The following is an 18,568-nucleotide window of genomic DNA, read 5'->3' as shown; positions in this document are numbered from 1 at the left end:
TAGGCTCAATGAGACACATCACTAAGGAGGTATTCACACAATAAAAGGATTCTTTTCTAAGCTTTCTTTAAATACTAAATTCTCTCTGAGAAATGAAAATATTAGCTAAGTGACAAAGGACTGAACTGCCTCACAATTTTCAGGAATTTTCTGTTCTGTAATATGAATGATGTAGCATCAGTCAATCAATTTACACTTGCACAGTAGTAATTAGTTCCCCATGTGTCTACTGAACGCAGAGTGTTCTGCTGGGTGCTGCTTCTTGAAGCAGAAACAAGAAGGTGGAATTGGTTTTGTGCAGACCTCATATGCTATTCATGTGAAACATCTCAAGTTCCTTGGGGACCCACCTGGTTCTGGCTGTCAAAGCCAAGCAAAACATCCCATGAATGTTAGCCTTTTCTTCCAACAGTTCCATAAGATATAGTAAAAGATAAGAGCACATGGATGGTCAATTCCACTGTCAAACGCTTGATAGAAATATGGATTGTTTAGAGGGGAGGGTATAGCTCAGTGGTTAGCATGCATGAATCCCTGGGTCAGTCCCCAGTACCTCCATTAAAAACAAAATATGGATTTTCATTCTACCTTCTTTAATTTCTTACCTTAATTCACCTGACATTTCTAATTCATCACACTGATACCACGTGATATTGAGGGAACTAACATTTAAAGCAGACCTAAGTCTCTGTCTTGCTAACTGTTTGCAATGCAGCTTATTATTTGATCATCTCAACAATCCTATGTAGTAGATACTTTTATATGCATTTTATAGATGAGGATACAGGCTCAGGGAGTGAAAATCTGCTAGCAGAAGTTGCTTACTGGGATTTGAACTCAGGTCTGACAGAGACTAATGCTTCTGTACCTGTTTACCACCCCCCTCCCCCCTTCCCAAACTGGTACACCATCCCAGAGCATCCATTTTACCAGAATACTTAAGAGAAAGACATGATTATGTGAAGGAGAACATGGATAGAATCATAATTTAGAATATAAATTTAGCATGAGTCTTTTTTAAGACGAAACACCAGTAAGTTCTTATATGCAGAGTTTAACAGATAATTCATGCCCTGAAACTTACAAAGGTCCTTTAAAGGAAACGCTGGTGAGTCATTCGTCACACATGGAGATCTGGAGCAGGACCAAAATATGGCCTCCCTTCAAAATGACACTTTAAGGATACTTTCTCTATCTAGAGGGGAGACAGAGGCTGGTGGGGAGGGCAGAGAGAGAAGGCCTCTGGTGTCAGGGCCCTGCTGATACACCCTGCACAGATAAACAAAAACCTGTGCTCTTTAGAAGTCAGCTGGCACGCCAGATAATCCAGGCTCCTGGGGATCTCATCCTCACTTCAAGTGGCTTATACAACTGTTTCTTCCAACTCCATCTCTGTTCTGGGCAAGAGTCCTGGTTAACTTGTTTTTCTCCATCCCATTGTATTTCCAGAAACATTTCCACATCCCTTCAAGCTTGGTGCTGGGCTGGCCTGCCTCTCCACGTAGCACTGATCTTGGATGACTAAGGAAGGGTGCCATGTCTACAACCACCAACTGAGTCAAAGCAGCACTTGCCCCTCCCCCACCCCCCATCACGGCCTTTGTTTTTCATCTGTTTTCCACTGAGTATCATATATCCCAGTTCCCTTCCGGCTGATGCTGAGATGTAACAACTTATCACTTGAGATACGGCCCATTAAAATTACATAGCACAAGTAATGGAGAACTCAGTGCAGATGGGGACAGCAGGTAATTAGCCTTAACTTACGGGGCGTCTCCAGGCCCTCTGGGCTCCCTGTCTCCACTCCTTTTCCCCACTGCGTTTTAGCACACTGGAGGCCCTCCTCATTTTCCAGAGGTATATCTTGGGATTTGTTGAGTGGGGGTGGTTATTTCCCATTGTTATCATCAACTCAGCCACCAAGTCACGCAGTATTGGGTTAACAAGGTGGGAGCAGGGAATGGTGACCATCCACAAAAAACCATCAGTTCGCCAGCAGCCAGTGGGGGTGAGGAAGAGTGGATTTGGCTGTCTCTGTATGTTTTCCACAAACAGACAACTGAATAAATTAGGGTAGCATCAGAAGCTAAAGAAGGCAAGTTCTTACAAGGAGCAGAACTTTAAGCATTCCCATCTGTGAGCACCCTGTCTGTTTTTACATCCTTCCCTGTGAATGCTAGGTTTGTCTTAGGACATTTCCTAGAGAGGATTTAGCCTTTGATGCAACAGGTAGGGGTAAATCAAAGTGATGCTGATTCTGGGGTATGAACATCACAGACACGAGATCCTGGAGCAGCTGAGAGCATGGGTTGTAGAGTTGAGCTACTCTGGGTCTGAATCCTAGTTCTGCCTGTGTGACCCTGGGCAAGTTACTTAATCTTTTTCATCTGTGAAACTGACTACCTGCCTTATGGGGTTGTTTTACAGATTAAGCAACATAATGCAGGAAAAGCATTGAGAGCAATATGTGTTCAGAAAATTGCAGCTCTATGACCATGCCTTCCCACCAAGTACATTCTTAGGTCACCAAACAGTTTATCAGATCCCAAAGGCAAAACATGTTTCCAGAACCTTGGAAAAGGCTATGCCAGGTCACAAGGCTATCTTGGAGACTCTATTCCTGGCACTGAGAACACTTTTCCCATTCTCTTGAGAGAGACAATCCAGGGAACCTCACCCAACACTGACTTTAATGAATGGCTTGTCCCAGATGTGACTGGGAGGCTGTCTCCCTACTTTCCCAGTGAACCCATTCCCAGCCTCTGACACCGGACACAGGCAGGTTTAGTACTCAGTCGTCTGGAAACCAAGTGAGAAGATCCTCCCCCGTAGCGCTATCCCTAAAGAGTTGAGTGCTCATCCCTGACCCCAGGAGTTGGGCTAGCTCCTAAAGAAACACTGAAATTTCCCAAAGTCTTTGAGAGTATGACCCTATCACAGAGCAATTCAGCAATGAGGAATGCTAATTTCAAAAACTCATGTGGAGGCTCTTACAATGCATTTTGCTTTTTTCTGGGGCTACCGTTCAGAAATCATCTAGTGGGCTCCAAGAGTTTTGGTTGATCGTTAGGTCGAAATGTCTGCAGAGAGAGAGGCAGCTCACACACATTTGTTTTTGAGCACCTCTTACAGGGGCGTATGGCTCTGGGCTGGGTGTTTTTATTCACACTGTCTTGTTTAAACCTCACAACAGCCCTATGAGATCAGAATCTTTACACAGAGAAACGTAAGCTCAGAGGTTATGTGTTAAGCAGTCACACAGCATCTTGTAACAGCAGAGCTAGTGTCTGTCTACAAAGCCCAGCACTCATTCTACCACTGTAAATATATTCTATTGACATGCATGCTGTCTTACCAGTGTTATACAGATTTATATCACACACACACACACACACACACACACACACACACACACACACACACAAAACACGAGGGAGACAACAGAAAATGAAAAGTTAAAATTTAAGTGCTAATTATACATTCAGTTCTCTGACATCCCATCTGAAAAGCTCATCCCTATGGACATTTTTATAGTTTTATGTTTCCTGCCACAATATTTTGAGAGGATGAAACTCAGCTGCAGTCTCATGAGCAAGGCTGCCAAAGGGATGCAGCTATTTCCACAATGCACTTGACCACGGAACAAAGTACTCATTTTAGAACAATGTGCAGAGCAATTTGGAGCAACTAGACATTCTGGACATTATGAAAACTGCCGAAGGACAGGAACTCTGTCTGCTTTGCTCTTTCTTGGTGGCTACAATAGGACCTGCTTCTGAGCAGATGCTCGACAAACATTTATTGAATGACAGGATGGCAGAAGCAGGTAGTCACGGGCATGCAAAACATTTTCATGAGGCCAAGTCATCCTCTGCTCAGTCTTGGAACACGGGAACAGTCACACTGCCTGGACACACTCCTCAGGCATTTTAGGGGTAATTTTTTTATTAAACAGGGGCAAACCAAAACCAAACAAAATAAAACCAAAACAAAACAACAGGAAATGATTCTTTCTTTAAACTTTATAGCAAAAATCAGGTTTTCTGAAATTGTCTCCATCCTAGACAACCTCCTAAAACCTTGACTGAGAAGCCTTTCACCCTGTGAAGGAAAATCTGCAAAACCATCCATGCTATCAATTGTAGGGGGTGACAAGGGCACAGATTTTTGGCCAGACATTTTTGAGCTCAAATTCTGACTTCGAAATGACTTATTAGCTGTACAACCCTGGGAAAGCCCCTTGGCCTGTTTAAACATCAGCTTCCTCAATGGGAAAATGGCATCTTTAATCCATTCAGTTATTGCAAGACTTAAGACAGATTAACAGTGGCAAGTATAGTGCCTGGCACTTAGCAGACTCGACACATGTGAGTTCCCAGCCTGGCTTCTCTCCCTTCCTTCCCCTGCTGTTTCCTCCCTTGACACCCATTTATTCTAAAACCATAGAGGTAGGTGAGATCATGTCATTCTTTTTCCAATGTTCTTATTCCTCCTGTTCAAAGACTTGAAAAACATGAGTTGGAGGAGTGCTAAGTTTTCTACTCCTTTTTTTTTTTCTGAGTGTCAGACCTAAGATTTAAATCCTATTATATAAGAGAAAAACAGAGAAGCTGGGGGCTAGAACATACAAATTATTGTAATTAGACAAGCAATAAATTTTTTTTAAAAGGCTGTGGTTTTCTATTTTTCCATCGAGGTTAAAAGCAGTTTAAGAGATACAAGTGAAGAAGAGGTGGACCTTGCTTCTGAAGTTACTGCTGTCTTAGGAGCTTTCACAGGGACATCTGTTGGCTTTTTAACAAAGGAAACCGGTGAGGATCAAGGGTGAGTGGAGAAGACTCGGGTTCACAAGGGAGCCACATCTGTTTGGTATTCTCCCAACTGAGAAAGCTTGACTTCTAAAATAGCACTGGTCTCCTAGCTAAACAAGAATCTAGAAACAGATGAAAACTTTTCTTTCCTCTGTGTTTCGATGGTAGAGATCAACAGCTGTTTATATCCTTTAATACCTAACCAAGGGGGAAGCCTTCACATCTGTCAGTATTTTCCGGTTCTATTTCCTTGGATCACAGTGGGGAGGAGGTGAAGTCTGAACCCCTCCCAATTCCCAGGCAAGAAGACAGAAATCTGCCCAGGATTCAAAGCCGTCATGCTAAGCAGAACGCGCCAATTTCTCATCTACCCAGGGTCTGTTCTTGGCGGAGAATTCCTCTTTCACTTTATCCTGACAGACATCTTGATCATTTCCATGATAATGACTCATGGCAGCACCAAGATCAAAAAGAAGGAATGCAGGCTGGAATCAGGGGGAGGAAGAAGAGGAGGAAATGAATTCTCACAGAGACAGTGGCTCCTAAAAGACAAGTTCCTGCAAAGACAGCAAAATGTTGTCTGAGGGCACATAGCAGAGGAGAGCAGGGCATTTACAAATGAAGACCCTCAGGGTGATGGTGGATGGCCGTGGTTTTTAATGACACCTAACATTTTAACCTTGGAAAAGTTAAAGAGAAAATTAAACCCTGCAGAAGCAAGGGGCAGGGAATCCCCAGCAATGGTGACAAAGGGACTCAGAGATGTTACTTTAACTTCACTTTGATCACCAGCAACACACACATGCTGGAACTTTATAAAGATTAGTTTTCCATCCATCCTTCCATCCATCCATCCATCCATCCATCCATCCAACAACTTACAAGGCACCAGGACTAGACTTAGTGCTGGGATATTCAAATGAAGAAGATATGGTCGATAACTTTAAGGGGCTTACATTCTAACAGGTGACAGTCTTCACAGAGGAGATGGTGAAAAGGATGCATGGGAATTCACCAAATGAAGAAGGCAGGTGATTCCAAGGAGAGAATGACATGGATTAAACCAGAGAGGTAAGAAATAAACAGTTGCTCGGGGAATGAAAAGCATTCCTGGTGGTTATAATAAACAGAGGAGTGGTAGGTGCTTATTAAAAGTATAGGTTCTTCTTTTTAAAATGACACAAATAAACTTACTTACAAAACAGAAACAGACTCACAGACACAGAAAACAAACTTACGGTTACAAGGGGAGAAAGGGGAGGGTAGAGGGATAAACTGGGAGTTTGGGACTTGCAGATACTAACTACTATGTATAAAATAGATAAACAACAAGGTCTTACTATATAGCACAGGGAACTATATTCAATATGTTGCAATAGCCTATAATGAAAGAGAATATGAAAAGTAATATATATAGATAGATGTATACCTGAATCACTATGCTGTATACCAGAAATCAACACATTGTAAACCAGCTCTACTTCAAAAAAAAAAAAAAAAAAGTACAGATTCTCAGGTCTCACCTAAGAGATTCACATTTAGCTATTAAGGGGGAAGACCAAGGAGTCTGCATTTTGAAAAGAAAGCCAAAGTAATTCTGATACAAGCAAAATTTTGACAGCTCTAATTTATATAGATTAACATTTCATGAAAGATGCTAACTGTGTTCCATTAAAATAAAAAAAGTACCAGGTTCAAATTAGGATACACCACATACTAAAGTATTCCTTTCTTGGAGATTTCTAATGCACATTAGCATATTTAAAGTCCTGCAGTAAAATTAATTTCACTCAGCATTCCCCAAAATTATTTTTCCATGGGAGAAAAAGAAAATCACAGTGTACCTATTAAAAGCCCTCAGAACACTGGTGTACTGTGGAGCACAGATTAGGAAGAGCTGAACAGAGGATTCTGATCAGGTGAGCATTCCCCCAAGCATGCTGAATGGCTAAGGAAACTCACCTAGAAAAAGAAAGCAAAGTCAATTACTCTGGGGGATATGGTGGCATCCACCGATTTCCTCCAAGCAAAGTCTAAAACCTCCTATGATGTTCTATTTTCCAAGCAGACCGCCAGACGGGGTGTCACTCTCAAGTAACACACCAGGCTCTGTGATGTTATTTCTGGTCAGCAACTCTATGTGGTAACCAGAGAGTTGCTGCCAGAGACAGCAGAAGTGCCCAGAGTTCAAAGCATCGAGGAGCAGAAACAGAAGGGGAGGGACAAGAAGGAGGGATCCTTGCCCACATTTATTTATCTTTATTGCTATCATATGTTCTGCAAAGAGCATTGGCAGTTGCTTCTGATGTTTTGAGAAAAGAAAAATCCCTCCCAGCTCCAAAAGATGCCTCCGACTGTCAATGAAAAGGCAAAAAGACATGAACCTAGGAAATCCCCATTCCTCCGAGGTGCCAATTATACAGCCGGGGGAGTCTGGGAAACCTGCCTTCTTCCCCCTATGCTAGTGAGCCCACCAAGAGGGGCTGCACTCCCACACACCCGACCTCCTTCCCTAACAAGGGACAGCAGAGAGAAAGTGCATACAGGAACAGGACAAGTCAAGGCAACCCGAGAATTCTGAGCAAACTGGTTTGTGTGCTGACTATTCCAAGATGTACATACTGCCCTAATCAATGGATATACTTTGTTTCATGGTATACACTTAATTACTTCCATACACTGCACCTCAACTTTCCATATACCACGTGGGGATACACCACCCCCATCTAGAGGTGATTTCAATGATGTGTTTCAAATGCTTGTTTATTTTAACTTTTTGCATGTTGTTATTTATTTTTATTTTTTTTAAATTAAAGTAGAATTGATTTACAATGTTGTGTTAATTTCTGGTGTACAACATATGAAAACAAATGCTTTTTTTAAATAAATACCCTAATCACCTCTAAGCTTTTAAATAGTATTTTCCAACGGCACAAGTATTTTTCCAATCATTTTACAAATATTTCCTGAGTGCCTCAAAGGTTCCAGGGCACCGTGCTTGGAACTGGTGGTACAACAGGAGAAGCAGGAGAGTGCTCCACTTTACTGAACCTACGGCCCCCACACCTGAATTCTAAATTCAACCTGTCAGGTGTGGAAAATCCAGTGATCAGCAGCATTAAAAAATAGAAAGAGATAAGAAAGATTTAGCCCTTCCCCTCAAAGAGTTTCATGGCTATGAGCACAAAGCAAACAAAAGCATTTGTGTTTCAAGGGTCCTGGTTGGTCTAGAAGTTATCCAAGGGGCCAGAGTTAATAGTACAGAATGGAATTATTACCTACGATCAGGAGACAGAAGAAAAGAATGCCAGGGTCCTTTATTTCCCCCAAACCAACCCTCTGTTCACACAATTCCCGAACAAATCCAGGGATTCCCACACTGGGATTTCTTATCCTGAGAGATATGTACCAACAACTGCATAAGAGTTAATGTAACAAACTAGCCAATTGGCACCAAACTAAAAATTTTACCAGGATAACTGGGTAGGTTTGAAGTCTAGTCCTTAAGAAGCCAATAAGATCAAATTTAACATTTCGTCAAGACAGTGATCCCCACTACAAAATAAATGTAAGTGGCTCAAAGATGATTTTTTTTTCCAATAAGGTCCTCAGATATGGAAAAAGAAATTGCAGGTACGTGAGTGATAGAAGTTAGGGAAACACTGATGTGGGTGTTGACTGTTATTCAAAGGCAGTCCTAGGAGAAGGCTCTGTAAACGTTCCAAGGTTGGGTGGGGATGTGACAAAATAACCAGGAAGCAGGTCACGGACTTACCTACACATGTTGGAAATATGTCCTCGTTGTTGATCTGGACCTCGATCCAATCCATGAGAAGGTTCATGTACTGGGGAGCTGGCAAGGCAGTCGGCTTCTTGTACTTGAGGTCATCCTGCCACCGATACTCATATTTGGGGCCCCCTGACATCACAGGGCAGGTCCGCTCGGTGCAGAACTCACAGATGGTCCCGTAGATGAGGTTGATCCGATTGAAGAAGTCCACCACGTGCACCGCCACCCAGTCGTTCTGGTCCTCCCCGCTGGGCAGCTGCACAGCTGCCTTCAGGTCCACGCCCGAGTTGAGGGATGCTTGAGCCCGTTTGTGGAGCTCGAACCTCTGTGTGCCAGGTTCAAATTTCCTCTTAGGCCGGAAAGTCTTGTCTTTGTTGAACACCTGCTTCAAGGCAATGGACATGGTCTTCTCCCTCTCTTCCTTCCCTTTGCAGGAAGCAAAAAGGCAACTGGGACCCTTCAGGGAGAGATCACAACCCAACAGGGTTTTCCACTGCCAGCCCTCTGGACCCAGTCTTGCGGTCTGCAGCTTTCAAAATCTTTTAGATGGCCCCTTCCACCTTCCTCTTGAATGATTTCCACGGGAATCTCATGTTTCTTTCTATAGACAGGAGAGAAAAGGGTCTCATTAGTGTGTCCCATTTGCATTTAAGTAATGACAGGGCTTAGTCCTGATTTCCATCTTGCTTCTGGCTGTGTCCACTTCCATCCAGGTATAAGGACGTGAAAGCTAAGCCAAAGCCCTGAGAATCTTTATGAGTGGTCAAATCATATAACCAAACAACCAAAGGAGAAAAGGTATCACATCCTTTTTCTTTCTGGCCTTGGTGAAATCTCTGGCAACTCTTCCCTGTGTAATCAGAGTCTCTCCAAGGTGTTAAGGTTGAGCGTGTTAGTCAGTGACACATCCCCTGGTGCTCCTTTTTGGAGCATCTGCCCCACCCACCCCCACAGTCCCTATTGAGTAAGCATGAGGCCACTACCCCTATCCTCCTGGACACAACTGATTGGAGCAGGGATGACTATTGCACCAAGCTGGCTGCTAAGAATACCTCTCCTGGAAATCTGGAGTCAGGATCCAGCCTTTGTTAGGCATTATCCCTGAGAAGTGGTGGAAACTGGGTCTGTCTGCACCCTGTTTGGACCATGTGGAGTACAGCTGAGAAAGCTGGTCTGCAGAGAAGGGAGGCAGGAGAGGTGGAGAAGTACAGAAGGAAGAGGAGGAAGAAGTGAAGGAGGAGGAGAGGGAAGAAGAAGCCATGGACAGACACAGAAATAGAGACAAGAGCACAAGTGGCCACAGGGAGAGGAAGACAAGAGAAAAAGAGAAAGACGGTGAGGAGAGAGTAGCTTCTTTTGTTCTTGATAGTCTTCTAGGAACTGGTTCCGATTGCTCTTGAAGCCTAGCTGTGTTTCCAGCCCTTGGGATGCATACATTTTTCTTGACTTAGTCAAGTAAATATCGTGTTTTACTTCAGCTAAACTGAGTGTGTTGTTTCCTTCTAAGAACCCCTAACTATGACAGCAATTTGTCACCCTACAACATGCCATCCTTTACTATCACATCCTAGATAGCACTTTGAGGCAGAGCTGCCCAATGAAACTTTCTGTGATAATGCAAATGTTCTATATCTTTGTTGTCCAACATGATGCCCATCAGCCACACATGGCTACTGGGCACTTAAAAGCTGGCAAGTGTGACTAAGGAACTGAATTTTTCATTTTATTTAATTTTAATTAATTTAATTAAATAATTAACTGATTTAACTAAATAAATAATAATTCAATGCAGCTAATGGCTACCATATTGGACAGTGCAGCTTTGAAGTCTTCAACACTTTCTTCTCCATCACCTCATTTGACCCTTCCAAAATTCAGGTAGGGTTGTTAGTAGACTGATAGTAGGTACAGCAGATTTGTAGTAGGTATCATTATCCCTGCGTCTCCAAGATATGAAATTACTTGCTGAACCACTGGCTAGGAGGGGGCATGATTAGGACTGAAATCTAATTTCTTGGCCTCTAGCAAATGCTCTTTCCACGAAGCCTTGCATTCTAAAAAGTGATGCCCTTCAACCTGTCTTTCCTGCTGGTTCATGAGGCCCCGTTACCGATAGCTGCCAACTACATATTCTGCCAAGACCACAAGTATAGATTGGTCAGAGGTGGAGACTGTGTCCTGTGGCCTGGAAACAGACAGGAGATGACTGAACCACTCATAGGTCAAGCCCTAGAAAATGAGCCAGCAGCTATGGCCAGATTTAGGAGATCCCATCTGGCATCTGTTAAAATGGACTTGAAGCACGATCCCACTGCTCTGCTCTTCCCCACCTTCCCTACCTAGGAGGGATTCTGCTGTGCCACACTCAAACACGGCTTGGTGATGCAGTCAATCTTAAGTTATTCAGGCAAAAAACACAAACACAAACCAAACCATCTCAGACATGCCCATCCCCTCTCACAGACCCTGCTCTTTGCTCAGAACTGCTGATCATTCAGCCCAAGGCCTCTTCCGGCCACTCCCTGCAGCCTCAGTCTGCTCACTTCCTCCCTCTTAAGCCCGCCCTCTTCCTCTTAGGTTTTCACTGTCAAGGCCATATGTTGGTGGGGTGTTTTTTTTTTTTTCTTCATCACTTGGCCATGAACGTGCACACCCCCCACACAGAGACCTATGTGGGAAAGCAGGTCACGTGACACCCTGCCTTTGGCTGTCTGTGGAATCACACTCCCAGGGACTTTGGAATATCACTAGGAAGGTTGTCACCATACAAACTCTGCAAACTCTAGGGAAAGAAAGGGGCCATCTCGCCTTCAGAAGAATACCTTCCCAAAGGCTTAGCCTGCCTGAAAAGAGACTTAAAAAACCGAAAGGGCTTAAAAGGGCATTTCCAAAGCAAAAATATCAGTTAGAGGTTGGGAAGGTACAGAAAGAAGGATGAGGATTTTTTTTTTTCTTGTAAAATAGACAATAGTCTCTCTGTATGGCAAAGGCTTAATTGCTGACAGTAAAGCAGCCACAACCCAACAGCCGCCCCCTCAAGTCTCCAGTAAATAAGACTCGCTGTTCTGTTATTCTGATAACGAGGGCACCATCAGTTCCCACAGCCCTCAGAGCAATCTTCTTTCATCGCCTTACGTGACCCTCAGTATCACTAGTTCTGTTGTTTCCCCATGGCCTGGAGTGCCTGGATGCATGGACACCAATGTAGAAACCTTCCCTGTACCAGCGCCAGGCTCTCATGGACACTTTCAACAAGTCCCTCTGGCACCCTGATGAGAGTGTGTGAATGAGACAGAATAATTACAGCAAATCCTCCTCACAAAGCCCTTCAGTGGCTGCAACTCATCAATATTTAAATAAATATTAAAACCTTGTTTGATCTAATTAAAAAGATACATGCACCCCAATGTTCATAGCAGCACTATTTACAATAGCCCAGACCTGGAAACAACCTAAATGTCCATTGATAGATGACTAGATAAAGAAGCTGTGGTATATTTATACAACGGAATACTACTCAGCCATAAAAAATAATCAAATAGTTCCATTTGCAGCAACATGGATGGGCCTGGAGAGCATCATTCTAAGTGAAGTAAGCCAGAAAGAGAAAAATACCATACGATATCACTCATATGTGGAATCTAAAAAAAGAAAAAAGAAGACACTAATGAACTTATCTATAAAACAGAAATAGACTCAATAGACATAGTAAACAATCTTACGGTTACCAGGGGGAAAGAGTGTGGGAAGCGATAAATTGCGAGTTCAAGATTTGCGAATATTAACTAGCATACACAAAACAGATAAGCAACAAGTTTCTTCTGTACACCAGAAATAAATGATGCATTGCAAACTGACTATACTTCAATAAAACAACGACAAACCTCGTCTGAAGTTTAGGAATTGTTCTTCCAGAGATACTTAGATAACAAATTTCAAGATACCAGTCTCTTGAACTGCATGAGCAATTATTCAAAACTTTAACCAACTTTAAAGTCACTTACTTTTTGCCCCAGTATAACAGGCTTACTTCAGGGAAATATCATCTTTGGAGGATTATTTTTCAACCAAGTCCCCTAATGTGCTGTTCTTGGCTACCACATATTAAATTCTACTATGCCCCAGATTTTTACATATATTATTAACATTTTAATCCTCACTACAACCTTGCAGAATGGATGTTTTTATGGCCATTTTATATAAAAAGAAATTGAGGCTCAATTGTATGAAATGATTTTGCAGAAATCACAAGATTGGTCAATGGCAAGGCTAAATTTTGAATCCAGACCTCCCAGGCACTGAAATATATATGATTTTTTTCCTCACTAAAGTTGTTTTAAAATCTTTGAACATCTTTATGTTTTCAAAGCCCCTTCACATATAGATGTCAAAGCTCCTCATGACCAGACTATAAAGAAACTGGAACAGGTGGTATTATCTCCATTTCACAGATGGAGAAAGAGAAACTCTGATCTGTTAGTGCTGTTCCAAACGCATTCACCATTCTGACATGATCAGACGTGAGGATGTTTCTGTGGTCAAACTTTTTTGTCTAGAATAAAGTTTGGAGAGCAAGGATAGGTTGGCCCCCTGGTTTAAAGAATGGCACTCCGGATGAAGAATAACAAATTCTTCATGCCATTGAATGACTGAACACAGGGGCATCTGATCGTGTCTTCATCTGAGCGTTAGATGCTATACTGCATCAGGTACACAAAAGTGTATTGAAATGAAAGGACAACAAGAAATCCATCTAACCTTATTTCAACCCAGAGCCCCATCAAGACTCTTGTCCATAATTTGCACTGTAGGCTTATTAAATAGTTAGAGCAGTGCTTCTCAAAAGTTAACATGAGATCTTGTTATAAGGTAGGTTCTGGTCCAGGAGGTCTGGGGTGGTGCCTGAAGGTCCACATTTCTAAAAAGTTCCCAGGTGATGCCAAGTCTATTGGTCCATGGATGACACTTCAAGTGTCAAGGCCTGCTCTAACTAAGAGAGCTTGTTAGAAATGCAGACTCTCGGTCCTCTCCCAAGACCTAGTAGATCCAAGCCTGAATTTTAGCAAAATCTCAGAAGTACGTGCTTTGAAGAGGACTGGGCTGGAAGGCTGCCTGACTAGCTGGGAAAGAGGATGACTAAATAAACTTCCACTTGTTGTTTTGTCAACAGTTTACTTCAGAAAACTTGTTTTCAGTTGACTGTGTGTGTGTGTGTGTGTGTGTGTTTGCGTGTGTGTGTGTGTGTGTGTGTGTGTGTGTGTGTGTGTGTCTGAGAAAAAGATTAAGGAGCGACTTGGTGTTTTAAATACAATTGCCTTGACAGATGGTGACAATGACCAGGTCATTTGATCTGAATTGATCTTGATAGCACAGCCCCGGGAACCGGGAGGCTCCCAGTGACTACCTTCTCATAAATGTCAGATGGACTGGAGCTGCTGCTACAGCTGCTACAGCCTCATGCAGAAAAGCTTCTTCTGCTAAATAAAATGTGACACTAGCAACAACACAGCCCACAGTCTCTGTCTTTGCCAGTCTCCAGAAGAAAAAAAAAAAAAAAAAGAATAAGTCACTAGTTTTGCCCCCTGGCTAAAAACTAAACAAATTCTATGTTATGAATAACACCCACTCCAAGGCTGGTTTTTAATGAATGTTTGAAGCCAATTGCTCTTTCAACCAATAAACATTTACTAAAGGCTTTTCATGTGCCAGACACGGGGCTGGGCACCACAGACACAGAGCTTATTAAAACTTGGGCTCCGCCTTTGAAGAGTCCATTTTGCTGTCTAGTTTTGAGGTCAGTTTATCGGCCTTTGCTTTATAAGCTACAAAGTGAAATGCACCAATGTGGAGAATGATGGGATCCCTTTACCATATTACTTGGGTTAAGAATGAAAAGGACAATGAAGAGAAAAATAGAAGTTCAAATAAACAGCATTAAATTGACAGGCGCTCCATGTGTTCTCCATATTTTCTGCTAAATAGATCAATTATAGCAATAAAACATGTGCGCTATAAAAATATGCAGAGAGAATTCAGCTGGGCTGCAAGGGAATGTTGACGAGGTAACTAAGCAACACTGGCAAGGAAAGTTCTTATTTTTCTTTTCCTATTGATGTCTTCTGATTTATTAGTTGAAAAATCAAAGAGGCCTCGCCAAGGACAGGGAAGAAACGAAACTGCTCTCCCATTCACTCTCAGGATCAGTCTTCTCTAGCTGTGACCACCCTTAGAGATGCTGGTGGGACAGAAGGGCAGGCAGGACAGAAAGGAGAGAGACCAAAGTGATATTAGTTGTGGGAAGGAAGCTCAGCATCTCGAGGGGGATGAAGGACTCCCGGCAGGACCAGCTGTTGGGGCCGTTCATTATAGGAAGGCTGTAAGGAAAATGGGGGCCCCAGAAGGACCCCACCTGAGGGAGTTTCCATGCCACCTTCATTGCTGGGGCCCCAGAAGCTAGGGTGGTGCCTGGAACAGAGCCGACTTCACTGAATGTTTGCTGAATGAACAAATAAACCGCAGTGAACAAAGAATACTTTACATCAAAGTGAAACCACAAAAGCGAAACCAAATTGGATCTCCTATCTTTCATTATTTGAGGACTCTACCCCAACCTGTAAGTTCACTGCCAACTCACTGAGGTCAGATATTTCCAGCTGCTGAGCTGTTCTGAAGCATCCCCTCCTGAAAGGTAAAGACACCTGTCCAACTTCTCTCTCAAATGGGCTGTCCCTTTCCCATTGCAATCTAAAACTCTAGCTCTTCAGAATTGAAAAATGACTTGTCTGATTTCTTATCTTCCCACTACATTTTTATCTTTGTGGCTGGAATAGTCCGTGGAACTCTCCTCTCACACCCCGAATATTGACTAAAAGTAGATCAGGATTTTATTTTAGAGGAGTGTGTATTTGTGTGGGTGAATAAATTCAACATCACGTGACCTTCCCAGAAGCCAATAAAAGGATGTATCTAAGGAAGCAATTCTATCACCCTTTATGTACTGTTTTACTCCTGTCTACTCACTAGATGCTATCTTCACTCACAAGACAATCCCCAAAGTGAAGACATTCCTACCTGAGAAGCAGCCTTGATATGTAAATATTTTTTTGCTCCAATGAATCTACCTCTCCAACTTTGAGCTGCCCTTTTGTTGTATTTATACTAGTTGGAAGAAACACTGCTGCCTCATTTTAATCTTCAAAGGCATGTATGATTTCAGAGCTCTAAAATGCTGAAGTTATTTCTGAACACAGATGAAATCAGTACAAACAGGTGCAGCCCTACAGAAGTCTGTCACATGACCATCACTCCGCATCACTTTCTAGCTCTTCAATGTCCATTCAGGTTGCATTCTCACTGTTTCATTTGCATATTTATTTAGTCACCAGTGCAGAGCATTAAAAACATTGCATGCAAGCTGGTACCCTGTAGTGGCAGCAACATCAGTGACTAATGAATCCACAGGTATTTACAGCAGAGACCCGTAAGGAGTCTCCATTTCACAGACTCAGAAACATCGCCATTTAGAAGAGGACACGGTGGTGAGAAACAGTGAAAAGAGTGGAAGGACAAGGAAGGGTGGGAGTTATTTGGTGTGGTTTCATTTACCACATACTCCTGTTCTGCTGAAGAAAAGACAGACTTTAAAAAAAAAAAATGTTTTCTTAAAGAGAATAAAGTTCCTTAAATAAAGGCCTTCCTGAGGCCAGTAGAGACTGGCCTGGATTCCCCTTAACGAGGAAGGTGGCAAATCTTTGGTCCAACCTTGGATAGGGTAGACCCAATCTTACCATAGTTTTCAAAATAAATAGTGAAAGTAAAATTACTGTAAGGTAAATGCTCAGTGGACTCATTTAATATTTATGAAAGGCATCCTAATTACTGTAATAATTTTTAAAGGAAAAAATCTTCTCCAAGTTAGTAACCACTTGCTCTATCATTTCTAGACCTTTGGCCTAGCTAGCAAATATTTTTGTGGTTAAAAAAAAAAAGACATGATTTGAGAACACAATACCTAAGGCCGGTAGGGGTCAGGAAATGGAGGAGGGGCAGGGAACTAGCAGTAGAGCTAACATAACAGCTGAAATAAAAAATTAAGGCTGGTAAAAAAAAAACACGTATTTTTACTTTTTAAAGCACAGGTGTATACCAGCTGGTGTGATGTCACTCAGAAACTCCATCAGATACTGGGATAAAGGTCATTGTCAATTACCATTTCCTTCTTTCTCTTTGAGATAGGATATGCCAATTCTTTCTTGGAAAAGCCTTGCTTTAAAAGGAAAAATGTTCAAATTCAAGGAAGTTGGTTTCTGTAACTATCAACATACTTATTTACTCTTAGCCACTCTAAGTGAATTTGAGTCTCAGGGTCTGGAAATTTTTTACCCCTGGCACTAGGGAAATTTATGTCTGACCAGTCATCTGGAACCACTGCAAGAAATCTTTGAAGGGCAGGAGAGAGCACAAAATGGGCTAGAAGACTGGAAATTGGAAAATACAGCTCCAATTTTCAAAAAGGTACTATTTTAAGTTTGGGGGGGTGGGGATGGTTAAAATTGATACTGATCGCAAGCAAAATTTAGAGGCAAAGATAGCCCAGTAGCTAAGAACACAGAATCTATAGGGTTGCTGTGGGAATTACAGAGGGTGTATATGTGAAATGTTTGGAACATGGCAGGCACTGAGTAATGAGGCCACTGCTACCATCATCATCAGGCTTTGAATTATATTAGGACTCAAGTTTTATTAGAGTCAACCCTTAAGAGAGCAAACAGCCACTTAGGAACTCAACCTAATTACATAACAGTAACAATAACTCACATTAATTTTGCTATTTATTTTAATAACAAATTGCGAATTAGGTGTTATTATCGTCCCATTTTATACCTAGGGAAACTTGAGACACAGTGAGACTAAAACTTGTCCCAGGTCACAGAACCAGCAAGTAGCCAAGCTGTCTCCAAAACTCTTAACCCTAATGAAGACTGCCTCTTTAGACAGTTAGTTCACAAAAAACACCACAGGAACTTCCAGGGCATATCCAGGGGGTTAGGAAAGGCAATGGAGAAACACAGACCTACAACAGTGTACGAAGTCATGTACCACCCCCAAGGACATGTATTTCTTGAAACTTCGTGGCCTGAAATTAGAAGACCTGGATTCAGGTCCTGACGATGATGCTACTTGGCTATGTCTTTGGATGAGACATCCTGTATGAGCCTCAGTTTTGCCTTCTTTAAAGATAATGGCACTGACCTCACAAGGTTATTGTGAGAATTAAAAGAGATATTGCCTGTGAAGCACTTCGTCAATGGAAAACCATTATATAGTTATCAACAAGGTGACAAAGGGAACTACAATTTTTGCCAAAACACCAAGAAATGATATAAGTAATGGAAAATGATTCAGTTTGATACAAATGTGTGTTCCTGAGTAAGAGACAGGGCAAGGGGTAGGAGTGACAGAGGGAGCCCTGCAGAGGAGGAAAGAAAGAAATTAAAACACTTCCTTCTTGCTTCATTTGGATGGACTTTAAATTTTCAGGCAAAAGGAAGTAATAACAATCTAAGTGATCTGATAATGAGTCAGTATTCCTCAACATTTATAACCCACTTAGCTTAATACTGTGAGGGAGTTCCAGGATTTTTGCATGTAATAAAATCTAGTGCAATAATATTTCATTAAGTTTTATATACCAGGGAACATTATAAGCTCCACGCCCTCCCACCGATCTCTCAAACGTGTTTTTTTGTTTTGTTGTTGTTATTGTTGAGGGGAGGTAATTAGTTTATTTATTTATTTATTTAATGGAGGTACTAGGGATTGAACCCAAGACCTTGTGCATGCTAGGCATGCACTCTACCTCTGAGCTATACCCTCCCCTCCTCAAATGGTTTTTTTGAATGCAGCATAAACGTTTCTCATTTAAATTTTTTAAATGCACATCATTTAGCATACCATGGTAGGTTAT

The 18,568-nt window shown here is 42.0% G+C and overlaps 1 protein-coding gene across 7 annotated transcripts in view; it reads right to left on the bottom strand.

The window, feature by feature from the left end:
• Nucleotides 1-18,568, bottom strand: part of MOB3B (MOB kinase activator 3B) — a 191,878-nt gene that overhangs the window by 119,725 nt on the left and 53,585 nt on the right. For all 7 annotated transcript variants that reach the window (XM_074361488.1, XM_010957890.3, XM_074361490.1 and 4 more), the window contains exon 2: nt 8,587-9,202. In XM_074361488.1, the coding sequence (XP_074217589.1) occupies nt 8,587-9,004 (418 nt within the window). In that variant the 5' untranslated portion in view covers nt 9,005-9,202. The remainder of the gene's footprint in view (nt 1-8,586; nt 9,203-18,568) is intronic.

This window comes from Camelus bactrianus, chromosome 4 (genome assembly GCF_048773025.1).
Source record: "Camelus bactrianus isolate YW-2024 breed Bactrian camel chromosome 4, ASM4877302v1, whole genome shotgun sequence".
Lineage (NCBI taxonomy): Eukaryota > Metazoa > Chordata > Mammalia > Artiodactyla > Camelidae > Camelus > Camelus bactrianus.
This window is presented reverse-complemented; position numbering and strand designations above follow the sequence as displayed.